We start from the raw sequence: 19,237 nt of genomic DNA on the forward strand, positions 1-19,237 counted from the left end.
GAAGGAAGGAAGGAAGGAAGGAAGGAAGGAAGGAAGGAAGGAAGGAAGGAAGGAAGGAAGGGGCAAAAGACATGAATAGACATTCTTCCAAAGAAGACAACCAGATGGCTAACAGACACATGAAAAGATGCTCAACATCACTCACCATCGGGGAAATGCAAATCAAAATCACAATGAGTTACCATCTCACACCTGTCAGAATGGCTAAAATTAACAGCACAGGAAACAACAGATGTTGGCGAGGATGCAGAGAAAGGGGAACCCTCTTACACTGTTGGTGGGAATGCAAACTGGTGCAGCCACTCTGGAAAACAGTATGGATGTTCCTCAAAAAGTTAAAAATAGAACTACCCTATGACCCAACAATTGCACTACAAGGTATTTACCCAAAGGATACAAAAATACACATTTGAAGGGGCACATGCACCCCAATGTTTATAGCAGCATTATCAACAATAGCCAAACTATGGAAAGAGCCCAAATGTCCATCAACTGATGAATGGATAAAGAATACATATATATATATATATATATATATATAAAATCCTGAAAAAGAAAAGCAAAGCTGGAGACATCATGATTCTAGACTTCAAGCTATATGACAAAGCTGTAGTCATCAAGACAGTATGGTACTGGCACAAAAACAGACACATAATGGAATATTACTCAGCCATCAAAAAGAACAAAATCTTGCTGTTTGCAATGATGTGGATGAAGCTAGAGTATATTATGCTAAGTGAAATAAGTCAGAGAAAGACAAATACCATATGATTTCACTCATATATGGAATTTAGGAAACAAAACAGATGAACATATGGGAAGGGGGGAAAAAGAGCAAGGGAAGCAAACCATAAGAGACTCTAAAAGATAGAAAAAAAGCTGAAGGTTGATGGAGGGAGGTGGGTGGGGGATGAGCTAAATGTGTAATAAGTATTAAGGAGGGGACATCCTATGATGAACACTTTTTATGATGTAAGTGATGAATCACTAAATTCTACTCCTGAAACCAATATTACACTATATGTTAAGCAACTAGAATTTAAATAAAAATTTGAATAAATAAATAAATAAATATTACCTCGGAAATTAAAACTCTTGATCACATAAAAACCTGGGCGGGCGCCTGGGTGGCTCACTTGGTTAAGCAACTGCCTTCGGCTCAGGTCATGATCCTGGAGTCCCTGGATCGAGTCCTGCATCGGGCTCCCTGCTCGGCAGGGAGTCTGCTTCTCCCTCTGACCCTCCCCCCTCTCATGTGCTTGCTCTCTCTCATTCGCTCTCTCTCAAATAAATAAATAAAATCTTTAAAACAAAAAAACAAAAAAAAAAAAAACAAAAAAAAACCCTGGGCATTAATATTTATAGAAACTATTCATAATGGCCAAAAACTGGAAATAATCCAAATGTCCTTGAATGGGTAACTAGATAAACAAACTGAATTATAAACATTCAACAGAGTCTTTCTCAGCAATAAAAAGGAATGAACTATTGATCAAAGACTTTATGCTTAGTAAAAGAAGCCATACTAAAAATGTTTTATCTCATAGATTTCATTTATGTGACATTCAAGAAAAGCAAAACCATAGGGACAGAGAACAGACCAGTGGTCACTAGGGGCTGGGGTGGGTGTCTGACCACAAAGGGGAAGCATAAAGGAAGTGTTTCAGGTGAGGGAACTATTGTTTGTGCTGATCATGATGGTAGTTGTACAAGTCTATGAACTTGTCAAAACTCACAAAACTATATACAGGATAAAAATTGAATGTTACTGTATGTAAATTAAAAATAAAAGAAAGCTGGAGTGGCTATGTTAATATCAGAATACGAGAGCAGAAATCAATGAAATACAAAACAGAAAAACAATTAGGAATATACATTTAACCAAAAGCTGGATTTCCAAAGGGTTAAGAAAACTGATAAACCTCTTGCCAGATGGATCAAGAATAAAAAGACACAAATTACTGATATCAAGAACAACAAAAAGATTATCACTATAGATTCTACAGACATTAAAAATAAAATAAGGGAATATGATAAGCAACTTCATGCCAGTGAATTTGACAACTTAGATGAATAAATTCACCGGAAGACAATAACTGCCTAAGCTGGTAACTACCAACAGATAACCTCAATAGCCTGATATCTATTAAAGATATTGAATTGGAAGGGGAGGACCTTCCTATAAAGAAAATTCCAGGCCCAGCAGACTTCACTCAGGAAAACTGCCAGAAGAAACAATACCAACTCCATCCATGCCCTTTTGGAAAATAGAAGAGGACGGAACACTTTCCAGCTCATTTAATTATTTCGTAACTTTTAAAACATCAAATGGAGAGCAGTGCTTTCATTACTTACAAGGCCCCCAGATCGAAATCATTGCCCAAGAATTCCTCCAGCAGACTTGTATCCAGCACCGGGTTCTCCAGAGTGTCACTGGGCCCCTGAGCTGCAAAGGCAAATTAAAAGTCCTGAGATTCATGAAGATTTCAGAATGGCTAGCATCTAAAAACATGGACAGGCCTGCACCCAAGAATTTTAAAGCAACTAAATAGTATATATTTATTGAGAGTGTGATCTTTCTTCCATTCAAATATTCCTTTAGAAATCTCTTTAGATCATGATGTAATGAGCACTGGGTATTATATAACACTGATGAATCACTGACCTCTACCTCTGAAACTAATAATACATTATATGTTAATTAATTGAATTTAAATTTTAAAAAAAAGAACTCTCCTTAGAGGTTACTCTCCTCCAGCAACCTTCCCTGACTGTCTAAGGCTGATTTAGGTGCCCTTTTTTATGTGCTTCCATTAACACCCTGTGCTTTACATTATGCACTATTACAATTGCTTTCCCTTGTGTTTGTTTCTCCATCTGAAGTCTTTAAAGAGCAGGGACCATGTACTTCTTATAGTAGCCACAAGAATCTATGGTATAAAAAAGGCGGCAATAAACATTTGTGGATGGATGCATGGATGCATGGATGCATGGACGGTTGGCTGGCTGGTTGGTTGGTTGGTTTGTTGGTTGGACAGATTATTTCCAGTTAAGTTCATCAAGAAGTATCTTGCTTCACGTTTTTGTTAGACTTCCCAAAATGTAACACAATATTTTTGTCCTTTTTATTGGTTTAAAAAAATGAAAATACACTTACTGGTTTCTTTCTGATCATAATAAAGATGTTAAAATTTAAAAAGAATAAAGAAGAATATAAAACATAGGAATATATAATAAAGAGGACAAAACAGTATTTGTTTGTAGATAACATGATTCTATACCTAGCAAACTCAGGAGAAACATTTACAATATCCAAGATACGGAAGCCACTAAGTGTCCATCAGTAGATGAATGGATAAAGAAGATGTGGTATATACATCTACAAGGGAATATTACTCAGCCATCAGAAAGGATGCGGTCGTGCCACTGGTGACAACATGGATGGACCTAGAGGGTATTATGCTAAGTGAAATAAGTCACACTGAGAAAGACAAATACCATATGGTTTCACCACGTGTGGAACCTAAAATAACCCAAATGAATAAACAAACAAAAAGAAAAAAATGAAGAAATTTGTTCTGGTTGCTTGGTGGGATAAGAACAGAAGGGAGATGACTTTGAATGCCACCACAATTGTTCAGGGACATTCGAGGTGGTTTGGATTTCTTACTCTGAGCTAAGCCAAAGGAGAGGCACTTTACCTGACTCATTAATCCTCATAACAGCCCTAGGAAGTAGACACTAATATCCCCAGTTTACAGAGAAGGCAAAGTGATTACTCAGGTTAACTAGCTTGCCCAGGGTCTCACAGCTAGTAAGTGATATGCAGGAAAACCAAGCAGGCTGCCCTGATTCTTGAGCATGTGTTCACTCCCCTCCCCACCATCACCGCCCCATTTCATGCTCCAACAACAGGCAAGACTGACTTGCTTCTACTGCTTCTTTGGGCTTTGGTCAAGCTGACTGCTAAGAGAAGCAGGTGGAGGGAAGAATCTGTTTAATTTCCCACTGAATCCCCTGCTGGTGTCCCATCTGCTTTATACAGCATGTGTGCGCACACACACACACACACACACACACTGCTCCAGGCAAACCTGGAGGTGGCCCACAGATGCTAAGACCTGACCAATGTATCACTTGCTTTACATCACCCACCCTCCCCCACCACCATCCCCAGGAAGAAATAGGAGATGGTCTACAGCTCTCAGGACCTGCCCCATGTGGCATGTCCAAACACCTTAATGAACAAGGAGAGAGGATCCCCGCAGTAGCCAGCTTTCTCAGGGACTCCAAAATCACATCTGTGCCTTCCAGACTCAAAGGAAATTACTCAACAAGATAAATCCATAGTGTCAGATAAAATTGTTTTCAGGAGGCTTTGCACACACAGGGAAACTCTTAAATGACTGTTAAAATAAATCTCATGCTTTTAAAAATAATCCCTTTGCTATAAATGTCTTAAACACTTATTACACAGAAACCTGCAGAGATGGCATTGTTGAGCATCCCACCCCCTGTCAGTGAGGCTTGGTTTCAAGCTTTGATCCTACCCTGTTCTACATTTGGCTTTTGTGGGTGTCAGAGTCCTGCTCAGAACAGGAGAAGCTGCCCAGGCCTCCTGGGAGTGCCAGAGAACTACCCCTTTAAATCACTCTCAGAGAGAAAGCCCTTCCTCACCCTAGTTCTCTGCCTCCCCTTCTAAGCTCAGGGATAGCTGCCACATGGTAACCTGTCCTGCTGCCCTTGGCCAGACAAGAAAAAAGCATATAGTGAGAGGATCAATCCACCAGGGAGGACCAAAGACAAGTCCAAGTTGAATCCACAGGACCTACTAATAGACATACACAGACCTTTGGGGAAAAAGTGCTCCCCAAAGGTGTGAGTAGGGTACATACCACGAGGACCTTCCTTTCATTGCTCTTGCTTCCTCCACCCACCTGCCCATCCACCACCGACCAGTCCTTTTTTGTTACCATCTGATATGCTCTGTTCCCGTATCACTTTCCCCAACCCAGATGCCCCCTGTTCCTTCCTTTATCAACTCTCACCTTTTGTCACACAGCATCACTGCCCAGAGTATTCAGACAACAGCCAAGATGACAAAATTTGTCTGTTTCAATAACTGTAGGTTTTTAAAAGATTCTAAAAAGCAGCAGTGAGGATCCCCAATGGTTGCCCTTTGGATTTAAACATTAAAATACTTTCCCTCTGAAACACCAGTGTTCATGAGAAATTCGAGCAGAAATGTTCATAAATATCCCAAAGAAGGAGACAGAGGGGTAGAAGAAGAGAAAGGAGAGGAGAGGAGAAGCCAAACGCTCTCCTTTTCTCATTTGCTAAGGATATTCTGTCCAACTTCTATAAAGCTGGATTTTAAATCTAATGGTGGTGTTTAGAGCTACTACCAAGTCAGAGTTGGATGAGTAAAGACGACATTTCCAATCATTACTTCACTGACTGTTTCATTCGTTCATTCAACATGCACTTAGTATCCACTATGTGTGCAGGAATAAAATCAGAGATGAGTTCACAACCCAGTGAGAGGGACAAGAAAATCAGCTAGCGCAGTATATGGTGTTAAGCATTAGGATGGTTATAGATAGGAATACTGTGGGACTTTTCAGTTAGGCTGGCCGGGGTGAGGTGGTGGTGGCAAGGACTCCTTGCAGGCGACACTTGAGAAGGAATTTTCAAGGATAAGTAGATGGTTATTAAGGAAAAAAATCTTTTTAAAGATTTTATTTATTTAACAGAGAGACACAGCGAGAGAGGGAACACAAGCAGGGGGAGTGGGAGAGGGAGAAGCACGCTGCCCGTGGAGCAGGAAGCCCGATGCAGGGCTCGATCCCAGGACCCTGGGATCATGACCTGAGCCGAAGGCAGACGCTCAACGACTGAACCATCCAGGCACCCAAGAAAAATTTCTAAGAACAGAAAAGAGCATGTGCAAATGAATTTAAAAACTCAGCCGCAGGACTCCTTTGGAAATGTGCCAATAGCGTGGCAAGAGCCACGTGAAGAACACATATGAGACTGAGAGCAAGACCTGTTGTGGTCCCCAGTGAGAGCTGGATGCAATTCTGTTTCAACCTACTGAGCAGCTATGTGAAGTGTGTCTGTCTCTCTCCACTGAACTCTAAGCTTCTCTAGGGAAGAGATTGCTTCTTTTTGTACACATCCTAGAACAAGGCCTGGAACCTTGTTAGGCCTAATTATTTAATAAATACTGCATCTGTTGGATAAGTAATAAAATTTGAATGAAAAAATGTGATTATGAATAGTGGAAGGTGTATCTAAAGAAACAAGCAGACATCAGATCATGAAGGTTCATAGGTATCAGGGTAAGGAATTCATCTTGAAAGTTATGGAGACATTGGAACATTTTCATCAGATGGATTACATGACCAGGTTTATAGTTTTGAAAGGTCATACTGCCTGCTGTTGAGAGATTAGACTGAAGCTAAGCAAGAGCAAAGAAACTAGTCAAGGATACTGCCAACATTAGCCTTCCCTTATTACTCAACACACAATCAAAAGGCACCTGCTATGGACCAGGCAGAGTGCCAAGTGCTAGACACACAAAGACAAAGAAGCCTTAGTAGTCAAGGGTCTTGGTTCTACAATCAGGCCTGGGATCAAATCTGGCTCTAGATTTGTGCCGCCAGCTGTGCAGCCTTGGGTGGATTATCCAGCCTCTCCGTGCCTCAATTTCCTTATCTGTAAAATGAGTATAATAAGAGCATCAACCTTATAGAGTTAGAGTGAAGATGAAATGAGATAATGCATTTAAGATACTTAGCATAGTTCCCAGCTCAATAACTACTACCCTTCACCATTACTGCCAGTTTCTGTGCTCAATGAGTTCATAGATCAGTGAGAAAGACTGACATAAACACATACCATTGCATTGTGATATGACGACGAAGATGTACACAGGGCATTATGGGTCACTTAAATGACCCAACAGGAGCAAAAGGGTACCAGGAAAGCTTCCAGGAACAGGGGTCCATGAGGTTAGAATAGTCAGCAGGGACAGATCCTTGGGTCATGAAGGGCCATGAAACTCTGATCTAGGGCAGGAAGGTGGAAGAAAGCACAGTGCCCTGGAGCCAGCTCGTACGAGCTTGTGCACATCTCTTCCCAACTCCGTATTTAGTGTCTTCATGTTACAGCTTGAAATTGGCCATAGAGGGAGGATATACACCATGGAAATTGGCAAACACTACACATTGGGAATTTTTTTCCCCAAAGAGTTGGTTGTTGAACATTCACCAGCACACCACTGGATGTGAGTGGTATTTGAGAGGAGAAGCCTACTAGACTCTGTGACTGAATGGAAGGAATCTAGGCAATTCACTAGTCCCTGTTTTGGTGTGGTGATTGGGTGGGAGGTTGTGCTGGTGCCTTGAGAAAAATGAGACAGTCGGGTGAGGAGCCAGAGAAGGAGCTTGGGGATTTCATCTGCTCCGGCCGGTGTCATGTCATCCTGTTTTTGCACTGAGACAAAAGGGAGCAGCAGGGCAATGCTCCCAAGAGGAACTCCACCTAATGACCTGGAAGCCTGGGAGTCTCCCCAGTTCTCCCTGTACAGGTAGTCCTACGTCGGTCCAGGAAGAATCTAATCAGTTCTTTAAACCACAGTGAACATGAGCCATTGTTGGAAATCGTGACCAAATTAAAAGACTGTCTCTGGACTTTAACATGATATGAATCACCTGAAATTTATGTGCCTGATAATCAAAAGATAAAATGAAAATTAACCTTTATTCAACTTGAGTAAAGAAACAGTTCAAGCACATTGTGTAACAGGATGACAACGCCCACGTATGTTTTCCAGAACTGTCACAGGTGCAAAATTCTAGAAAGGATCACTAAAAACTTGGCTGTTGGACTCTTAAGAACAGCAGAAGACATCTAAGAGCCTGCCTGGGCCCACCAGGCAGCTGTGTGGATGAACTTCATTTCCTTGCCTGTTCTGGTTCCCAGCTAGCAGATTAGGAGGCTCTGCATGGAAATGTGTCTCTTGACTTCAACTAGACACTTAACAAAATTGCTAATGAATTCATTCAACATTTAATAAATATTTGATGAAGTGCATACGTGCTAGCCACCAGGGGATACAATAGTGAGCAACACTCGATCTTACCCTCAAGGGAGGGGAGGGGCACAGAAAAAGAACAGGCAGCCCCAACATAGTGTGGTAAGTTAGGCCCAAGGAGACACCTGGGGTTCTTCCATCTGATTCGGGGGAGGCAGTCAAGGATGGTTATATTTGTCACTGAGCTGGCGGAAGGCAGAGGAAATTATATTAGGATTAGGAGAACTTATACCTGGGAGAACAACTACACCCCAAAATGCTAACCTGGAGAAAATTCTAAAATTCAGTATAAAATGACTCTGCTCTCCTCCTTGTCAATAATGTTATTTGTGATTTTCAGAAGTATAAAGAAGGCACACTGGCCAAGTATGCAGATGGCCCGAATGATGGAGGCAGGGAGCTATATGTTTTGAAAGAGTCAGGTCTAATCTCAGGCTGACTGGCTTGATGGCTAACTCTGACAAGATGACAGCAGGTTAAGCGTTCAGCTCTACATTGACTTTTTAAATCATGTAAAAAGGAGATGGGGAAACTTGGCTTATAAATGAATAGGTGCTACAGACAAAGGTCTTTTAGTTGGGCCATCATGAGGAAGTATCAGGAAGACAAAGAACTAATGTAGAATTATACTAATCATTGAGTACAGAACTAGGGTGCTGAGGTCCCTGTTCCTCTATGCACAGATGCAACCTTGATGACCTGGGCCCCACACCTTCAGAGGAATGTTGACAAATATGGTGTCCAGGGGAGATCCAACAGAGTGGGAAAGAATCACTAGTCAAGCCACATGAGAGATGGTTAATGGATAATAATAATAATAATAATAATAATAATAATAATACTTGGTAAATCTGTTGAGCACTTTTTATGTACTCTTTTTATTGTGCTAAGGATTTTACATTTCATTCTCATTTGATCCTCACAATAATTTTATTCTATCAGATGGGTGCTATTATTATCCCCATTTTTCAGAAGAGCAAATATCCTTAGCCTGCTTAAATAACTTATTCAAGTTGTAATAACACAATTGATCTTGCAGGGGCTCAGGTGTTTTCTACTATACCATAATGTATGTGTTCTTGAACAACCTTGCTTTCTGCAAAATCATGCAAAAGAATGAAGGAGAGTAGGGTTGGGGCAAAACACTCAAAAACTAATAAAAACAATAACATTCTTGGTAAAAATGTAAAGGACATATTAAATTATTATTAATATTGTTAGGTGTTTTGGTAAATAGAGGAATTTACCCTTTATAAAAAGGATGATGGAACGGGTTGCAAAAGAAGAGTTACAGCTGCTGAATTATGAGGACAAAGGGAGAGAGAGGAGAAACTTGATACTTGATTGTGATACCTGATTTAAGTCAATTACATTAGGGCCTACCCTTCCTGAGCTCAAGGACTCTCCTCTTCTCTCTGAATAGATAAAGCTTCCGCCAGCAGAAAAGAAAGTGGTTGGACCACTACTGGGAAGGCAGCTGATGGTGTCTGCCGTATACAACTTAAAAATGTAGTAGATCTATGATCATTCAACATTAACGTTATGACAGTTCCAGATGAATGTGTCCAATTTGCTTTTTCACAGACTCAGGAGCCACTCAATGTGGCTGATGGGCTCAACACCTTTGGAGAGCTGCCCTTGTGGCAATTTGCATGGCTTCTCACTCAGTGAATAATCTAAACATTTGCACAGGATTTAAAGTAGGAGGGGAAAATGGTCAGTCTATTGCACCATTTAACCTTGATTTTCATGGAAATAGTTCAATGTCTCATTAGTTGGTTATCAGATTCACACTTCTTTTCCTGACTTGAAATATAAGTTAAGCAAGATCCTCTGGCCTTTCTGGGAGTCTGGGAATCCAGTTTTCCAGGAGTTCTGGAGCCTTACAGCCGAGCTTCCTCCCAACCCTTCAACATGAGTATTAAACTCTCATGCCTTGTGCCCTTTCTCTTCAATAACATATACTAAAGTTAATATATACGGGAATGAACAAAACACAATCAACTGCATGTTAACCAATATTAATTTTTAACTGTGGAAGAGAAATGTGGAAAACAGAAGCTGACAACCTTTCTTTTAAGTGGTATAGGAACACCTCAAGGAATCTAATTTCTTTTATGTTCAAGATGTTGAAGAATTATTGTTCTCCTTTGGTCTATTAGAAGCTCTAATTTTGCCAAGGGCCAAAGAAGAGGAAGAGGAAGAAGGAAGAAGGGAAAGGATGAAGAGGAAGGTGTCCCAGAGGAAGGACAGCTAAAGTGGGGATACCCACCCCCAGGCTTTATAGGTGGCTTGGATACTCTGGAATGTACAGTGTTGAATAATAAATCAATGTCCCCCAGTGGGTGGGTGGACCCCGCATGGCACAAATTCAGCAAAATGTGACATGGAAGCTGCCCCACGCTATGGCTTTCGGGAGAGCCCGTCCTGCCTCAGCAATGCCTTCCTATCCCGCCAAGCCAGGCAGATGGGGAGGGGGCAGCCCAGCAGGGCACTGACTGAGGCCTGAGTCATCAGCTAAGTGTGAGACAAGGACTCATGTCTTCTCGGATGTGAGAAATAAAGGAGGGAAATCCAGCAGACTTGGAGGGAGACTAGGCTTGGGGTTTTTATTGATTGATTGGATAAATATGTTGGAGTGATACCTATGTGCCGGTCCCTGGCTGCTGAGGCTAAAGGAATGAATGAGATACAGTCCCTTCCTTCCAGTTGTCGGTAGGAGGCTGACACAGAAAAAGGCAATACATGCTTTTCGAGGTGAAGTGCAAAGTACTGTGGAAGACACAGAAGACCTGAGGGAATGATGCCAAAGTGGAGACCTCAAGAGTGAACAGCAATTAGCCAGGTGAACAGGGCAGAGAAGGGTGTTCCAGAAGCAGGGAGCCTCATGTATTGTGAAGGTAAGGAAAAGCATGAGATCTGGAGAACTGCCATCAGGCCAACTTGAGATAATTCTAGTTCTACTGAACTTCTCTGGGCCTGTTTCCTTATCTGGGGGGAGGGGGGTTTTACCACCTTAGAGCATTGCTCACAGACTAAATGTGATGTGTAATCCTTCCTCTGACAGATTCACTCCTAGATCAAACTCTACTCAGGCCCCTCTGAACTTTTCAACAAGGCCTACTTTCATGTTTCTGTCTGCATTGTCCAATTTTAGCAAGAATCCTGACAAATCAGTTTAACCAGAATCCCCCATCCTCCATATCAGATCACCCTTGATATCTAGTCAGGTTTCTCATCCCCCCACCTTGCCCCAGGTGATGTCTGGTCACACTAGCCCTCTCTCAGCAAGAATCCTGTTAGGCTGGTCTAGCCAGAATCCTCCCCCCTTAGCCTGCTCCTGGGCTATACATTCCCACTTGCCCATGCATATTCCAGATTTGAGCCCAGTCTCTCTCCCCCATTGCAAAATTCCATCATAGTGGTCACTATACCTGTTTGCTAGCCTCTCCCTTGAATAAAGTCATCCTTACTAGGCTTTAACAAATATCACGGGTTTTATTTCTTCTTTAATACTACTAGTGCTCAGCACATAATGCATTTTCTTTCCCATTTTATTCCTTCTCTGCTCCTCGTCCCCACCCCCAAACACAGGACTCGGAACAATAAACCAATCGCTGAAGTCAGGGCAGATCAGCTTTATCAAAGCAGGGGGTTAAATGAAGGCCCAAATGATAGGAACTTGCCAGCCCTGTTCTAGAAAGTGGTTGCAGTGAGGTAGCAAGTGGCCAGTTTGTGGGAGATTAACATAGTGACTGGGGATAGGTAAGGGAGAGGAGGACAAAAGGGAGGAGATTTTTCCAAAGGCCAGCTATGTTTACTGAAGTATTAGTCTGACATCTACCCTAGAATAGGGAAGCCAAGGAGCCAAGGCAAGTACGATCTCTTTTTCTTTTAGGAAACCAAAGTGGTATTCAGATGGAAAGAGCATTGGTCTTGGAACGAGAAGACTAAGATTTTGCCACCACCGCTGGCATTCACCAGGGTGGTTTTAGACATGTCTTTCAGCTTCTTTAAGCCTCCATTTCTTTCATCTGTAAAACACCTTCCTCTCAGGATTGCAAGAGGGACCAATGAGGGACAGAAATGAAAGAGTTTGTAAAATGTCAAATTCCCATCAATAAGCATAACACAACTGGAAGAGTGAGAAGAAAACTTTAAAGATGGGTAAGGAATGAACTGGCAAAATAAGACAATGTCAGAATTGGTGGCTGGGTATGGATTTTCATTTTTTCCAACATTTCCATAAACAGCCAGCAAAGGGAGGACCAGTCCTGAGCATGGTTTCCAGCTCTGGATAATATGAAAGGTCAATTCAGATTTTCACACAGGAGCCTGCTTCTCCCAGGAGCAGACTATTGTCTTTGGGTTATCCCCATGCAGATAAAAAGAAGAAATAAAAGTTCTCCAAATACTTCTTAAGGCACAACACTTCCTGAGATGCATGGATAATAGATTTTAAAGCGCCCTTCTACCGATCAATCGGAATTAGCCTAGTCATGTTAATAGCTAGATCTTACTCTTTTATATTCACACACAGAAGTTATCCCAAAGTACATTTACTCTTAGCAGAAGTCTTGACCAGCTCCTACCTTGGAAAATTTATAAGAAATAGTTTGTAGATGTCCTTTCTGCCTCTTCCTGCATATAAAACATCTTGTGTGACTTAACAGATTTGTTTCAAAGCAACGAGCTTGCATAACCCAACAAGGGAAGGAAGAAAAGAGGATCATTGCTTCCATCCTTTGCATCTATAGAATCTCACTGCATGTGTAGAATGCATATGGGACAAGGAGAGTAGAATTCCAGTTGAGATACTCTAATCTGCTTTTGTACTGTTTTAATACACACACATAGAGAAATAGCTGTGCAAATTTTAAAAACTGTTTCTATACATGCTTTTATGAGCTGTTAAAAATATAAGTTGTGGGCGCCTGGGTGGCTCAGTTGGTTAAGCGACTGCCTTCAGCTCAGGTCATGATCCCAGGGTCCTGGGATCGAGTCCCGCATCGGGCTCCCTGCTCTGCGGGGAGCCTGCTTCTCCCTCTCCCACTCCCCCTGCTTGTGTTCCCTCTCTCGCTGTGTCTCTCTCTGTCAAATAAATAAATAAAATCTTCAAAAAATATATATATATATATATAAGTTGTACCGGGGTACTTTATAGGATATTATACAGTAATATATTTATTCAGTTCTTTTTGGATTTCCAACCTTTACATCCTGATTATCCACAGGCAAAAACAACAAAAATAATTAAAAGCAGTAATACCTTTCAAGAAGAAGAGAATTAATTCAGTTATGTGCCTCAAAGCCAGCTTCCGCAAACCCTGTCAATGCCTTGTTGAATGACGTGTTTGAGGTCAGCAATTACCAAGGTCAGCAGATAACATTCTTCACATGAATTTTGTATCACCCCAGCCTTTCCGGAAAGACACTGACAGATAAAAGAACTAGTTCTCCTACAGCAAGAGCATCCTCAGAATGTAGATTATGTGAAGCAAGTTCTCTCCTTAAACTAAATTTGCAGTGTCCCATCTTTGGACCTTCTTACAGATTTACCGTAAAATTAGCACAAAATGCTTGAGACTATTCACGGACAGGACAATAATAACAATATATTCCTTTCAGCTTTGATCTTATCCCCAAACAAGGAATGCTCACAAAACCTTGGAAATATAGTACTTTCATGGTTCCGTCTTTTCTGAAAAATGTTGATTTCAAGACCAATATGTAAAAGCTGAACCTTTTGCAATAAAAGGAAATACTCGGTACTTTGTCCTATGTTGCTTGGCAACTACAGGCTATAAATGGATTTTATGATTATAAAGGCTCTGGAATTAATGTGAACATGTAAAAGTTGTAATAACTCCCTGGAGACAGGAGTGTTCCTTTGAAAAAGAAATATGTGTGTGTGTGTGTGTGGCTTGTGCTCATTCTTGTTTCGAAAGCAAGCAAGCAAGCAACTTGGTTCCTTCACACTTGCAAATGTTATCATAAAATCAATAACTATTATTTATTTCATCATTAATCTCCATAACCCTAAGAAGTAGATGTTATTATCCCCATTTTACAGATGGAGAAAACTGAAATTTTAAAATGTTAAGTAATTGGCCCAGGGTCACACAACTAAGAAGCAGAGGAACCAGGATTCAAACCCAGGTCTGCCTTGGTTCACCAAGCCCTAGGCCACCACCCACAGCCATAAATTCACAGGAAGCATATTTCTCGGCTCCTAATCTTTGAGGCTATTGATCACTTTCACCCTAGGGGAGGGACACTCTTTTCTGCTAGCAAGTCATCTCACGTTCTCCTTAGAACACATGACCTCACATTGCTATACATGACAATTGTTTCTTACGTTACTACCATCAGGATATCAGATATCAGAGTATCGCCTCACTGGACCTTTTGTCCTGACTCTGGTTACCAAAAGAGCCACGTTGGAGAGTTAGCATTTTCTACTACACTTCTGAGCAACCCCGCTGCCTAAATCCCCTCTATAGATGTTTGGCTTGCACCGAGCAGTTCCTCAGGCCAGGGTTGCTGTTCTTCTATCTTTGCATTCTTATTGGTAGCCTTATCTTTGGAGTATCTGTAGCTGCCTGCTCTACAAACATAAACTATTGCCTTTCTACCACATCTGATGACACTGGAGCTGGGCTTGGCAAAAAAAAAAAAAAAAAAAAAAGCCAGATGGCACTAATGTACCAACCACTCATGCTCCAGAATAATTTCATCTATGGAATGGAATTACATGCAAATTGGCAAACTGTCACACAACACACACACACACACACACACACACACGTCCTGGTCATCTGAACAGGAGCCGTGAGTTCCACAGCTCAAGTCTATAGATGTTCCTCCGCAACCTGCTTAGAAAACACTGGGCAGAGTGACTAGGGGCACAAGCCTCCAGAAAGACAGGCTTCTGTCTAGCTCCAAGCTCTCAGACGTAACAGCTGTGCAACTGTGCGCAAGATGCAAACCTCTGAATCTCTTTCCTCATCTATGAAGTGGTGATGACATTACCTTCTTGTCCATTTTGTTGTGCAAATTAAGAATTAATACTAAGGGTTTAGTACAGTGTCTCCCATAAAGTCAAGGGCTCATTACAGGGTAGTGGTTTTCTGACTGATCACGGGCTGCTTCAGGGAGCTCCTTTAAAAGAATAAACATTTTCTTAATTAGAGGTTACTGATAATACTACTTCACTGGGCAGTAACTGTGCGTCAGGCACCATGCAAAGCCCTTTGCTTCTATCATCTTACTCAATTCTCACTCCTCTCCTGTGAAATACCTACTTCGCTTGCTAGCTGAGCACACAGTCTCAGAGAGACCCAGTCATTTGCCAAGGCTGCATCATAAGTCCGTGGTAGAGGTGGGCAATCTGGATGCAAAGCCTGTGCTCTAACCACTATGTCACTCATCACCACACATGCAGATTGGAGAAAGGAGCTCAAGGTCAATGTGTGTGATTTGTAATGGTGCCTGATTTCCAGAGGTGATACAGGTGGCCTGTAAAACGTGGGAAAGACGTGTAATCAGACAATCCCCCAAGATCATTCCTGCAAACTCCCAGGGCCATTACCTTGACTGTGTTTCCTGGTGTCTGGACCTTTTTTTTTTTAAAGTGGGCTCCACACCAAGAATGGACCCCAACATGGGACTTGAACTCATGACCCTGAGATCAAGACCTGAGCTGAGCTCAAGAGTCAGACACAAAACTGACTGAGCCACGCAGGCGCCCCTGGGCCTTTATTTTTGCTCAGGATTGCAGCGTCCACTCCTCTGTTAGACTCCAGAAGTCTCCTGATGACTTCTAAGTATTGATTCTGATTCACAGTTCATGGCCCAGTTTGAGTTAAAGGCTGAACCTGTCATAAAGAGACTTGGATTTTGAATCTCTCCATCCCCAGTTAGCATCTCTGCCATGTTTTCTACTGAGCACCACACCACCTTCATTCCCTTCCCACTAATAGTTCCTTTTAAGGAGAACAGAGTTACCACACTAGAGGAAGATCCCTACTATAGATCACAGATCCAAGAGTAATCCACATAACAAACTTCGATGAGGAGCTGTGATTTCCTCTCCAGAGTTGGTCTGGATATTAAAATATCTGTGAGAAAATGAGCACAAACTGAACAACTATGTATAATGCAAAAAAGGCCCCTGCTTCCCCACCAGAAATTCTGGTCAAGAATCTCACTCACTTAACACACATTCAACAAACATCTACGTAACTGCAACATGCAAGACAGTGAGCCTGCAGAGATGAACTAGACAAAGGCAAATCCTCACACGGAGATGCTTACAGTATCCTCTGTGGGAGAAAGACATGCAAAACAAGAAATTGAACTTTAATGTAAAGGATGCGCATCCAAAGATGTGCACAAAGTGCTGGAGAAGCATGGAGAATTTTGCTTCTAACTTAGCCCAGGGAAGTTTGCTGGAGAAAGAAGTAGGAAAGTGCATTGTGGGTAGAGGGCACAGTCAAAGATCCAGTGTTATGAAAGGGCAGGATGCATTCAAGAAACCATGAAAAGCTGTGAGGCTGGGGTATAGATAATAGTAAGAACAATACAGAAGATAATAATAGTAATAGCAAACATAATGGTAATCCAGGGACTGTTCTGAGCCTCATGTATACCGCATCATGTAACCTTCCCAAAGCCTATTAGACAGGTACCAGTAGTGTTCCAGTTTGATAGATACATAACTGAGACACTGAGAGATGAACTCGACGAAGATCACACAGCTAGCAAGGGGCAGAGTCAAGATTAGAACTCTGGCCCTGGAGTATGCCCTTAACCACTTACATCAAACCATCTGTAATAGATATGAGTATGGAGGAGTCCCCTGCGATAAGGACACCTGGAATGTTATCTTGGGACAATTATGCTAAGCTCAGGCAAAGGAGATCCAACAGAAAATGTTTAAGCAATGGCATCCACATGAGTCAACAGCAAAATGGAAGGTGGTCAGCACAAGGACAGAAGTTAGGAGACTCTTGTAAGAGATGAAATGTTTGAACAGAGGGGAGGTTGCAGCTGAAAGACATTTCTAAGGCGGAAGCAACAATTTGATAAATGATTAGCTATAGAGTATAGAAGGAGTCTTCAAGAGTGGCACCCCAGTTTCTAGTTTGGGGGGTTTGTTGGAGAGTGAAGGGAACCCAGGAGGCAGTGAAGATTGAAATCAGAGAGGAGAAGGTTAATGTGTTCCACTCCAAATGGGTGGATTTGGGAAAACTGAGGGACACTTCAGCACATACATATGTACTTTAAACAGCTATCAGTCTAGGTCTGGAACTTGGCAATAGAGTCTGGGATATGCTGATCCATGGGAATGCCCACTCAGGGTAAGCTTTGGTGTTCAAATAAGAGAGTTTCTGAAACGGGACTTGTGGGCAGACAAGGAGGGGGGCGAACTACTGAAAGCACCCAAGAGGACACAGAGGCTGAAGGAGAACCAGGAAAGAAGATGCCAGTGGATCAAACAGGATAAAGCTTCCACGAGTGAACAATGGGCGATGGTGACAAATCCCAGAGACACCGCCAGGAGGATCAGGGCCGAAGGTTTTTTAATGCAATCTAGCCATTAGGAGAAATTCCAGAAGAGCAAGTCAGAGCAGAAGCCAGATTAAATTGGGTTGAAAAGCAAATAGGATGTGAAGAATAGAGTGGGTGTTTTTCAGAGTTTGGTGATGAAAGAGAAGTGAATGGAAGGAGGGTTAGAGTTGAGAAAAGAGAATTAAATCTCCTCGCTGACCCACTGATACCTGAATTTTGCTATTATTCACACCCCCCCAGGATGTTTTACTACCCTCTCCACTCCCTTGTATTGACTTTATTACATCAATTTTTAAGGTATTATGTAATGTAAAGTATTCCCTGAATCTTTTTAGAAGTAGGCTAGGCACAAATAATCAACAAACGTTGATCCACTGCCAAGAGCTTCCTCCTAGCAGACTGGGCCCCTGGAAGCCTTTCTTCAAGTACTTCTGGCACAGCAAGCCCAGGGCAAAGGAAATGATCACCTTTTTCTGGTGATTTTCCTATACTCAACAATAAAACTGAGAGCAGACTTTTAAGAATTCCCTCCCTTTTTTGTTACAGTATCACTTTGGTCTAAGTGTTTTCTGATACGGTGACAACTCAGAGTATAGAGGTGAAACCATTAACTATTTTCATTACTGCTCTTAATCGTGTCATCTATCTCCCTTTCCCATCTCTTCACAACGTTTTAAGTAGAATCTCTAAGTTTCTAGACTCTAATTGTTGAAACATGCCGCAGTCTAGGATCTTCTCCCTAGTTCGAAGGGCATCCTCTCCATCGTGGGAGGCTCCAGGCTCGGGATCCCTCAGGAGGGGCAAGTGAGAGAAGCCGCCAACAGCCTGAGACCAGAGCAGGGGTCCCTCAGCTCTTCCGAGTCACAGACCTCACGAGGCATCTGATGAAAAGTAAGGAGGCTTCCGCTGACGTATTAGCCTACACAAACACCTATTTCCACTCAGTGTCAGAGGCTTCGAGTCCCCCTGAATCTCATCCCAGGTTAAGGACTCTGGGCATAGAGTATCTTTTTTAGTAAAAAAATGAAAATGAATATCAGACAGCAGTGATAGGGACAGTCTACAGACTGATTTTTAAAAAAACTTCCTAGCAGATAATTCGGCAATACTTACCAAAGAGCTAATTAAAAAAAAAAAAATTCTATATGCCAGTAACTCTATTTTGAGGAGATTCATACAAAGTAAACAACTAAGGGTTTGGGGGGAAATTTGATCACAGTATATGTAGAACAGGTAAAAAAAAAAAAAAACTAGAACAAGCCCAAATGTCCAGCAATAAGAACTGGTTAAATTACAGAACATCTCAAATAAAGGTTCTCCCACATGTTCCTGGGGGCTGAGAAGGGGAGGTGTCCCCCTTGCTCTTCTGCTACTTTCAGACTAGCTTTCCTCCTCCCTTCTTCAAATGAAGCACATGCCAGATGACCAGGCCCCCTCCTGGTAGTCCCGTCTAGCAAACTCTCGCTCACTCACTATTCCTGTCTCACTGGACATTGGGCATGGGCTTCCCTCTCTTCCTCTCTGCAACACCACTCTCGCCATCACTGCTGGGGGCCTCCACATCCC

The 19,237-nt window shown here is 42.0% G+C and overlaps 1 protein-coding gene across 1 annotated transcript in view; it reads right to left on the reverse strand.

Annotated features, from left to right (window-relative positions):
• MYRFL (myelin regulatory factor like) overlaps positions 1-19,237 on the reverse strand; it is a 123,147-nt gene that overhangs the window by 84,726 nt on the left and 19,184 nt on the right. Inside the window, exon 4 of the mRNA XM_035002139.1 lies at positions 2,356-2,446. Coding sequence (XP_034858030.1) covers positions 2,356-2,446 — 91 coding nt within the window. The remainder of the gene's footprint in view (positions 1-2,355; positions 2,447-19,237) is intronic.

This window comes from Mirounga leonina, unplaced genomic scaffold (genome assembly GCF_011800145.1).
Source record: "Mirounga leonina isolate KUSES-001 unplaced genomic scaffold, KU_Mleo_1.0 Mir_126, whole genome shotgun sequence".
Classification (NCBI taxonomy): Eukaryota; Metazoa; Chordata; class Mammalia; order Carnivora; family Phocidae; genus Mirounga; species Mirounga leonina.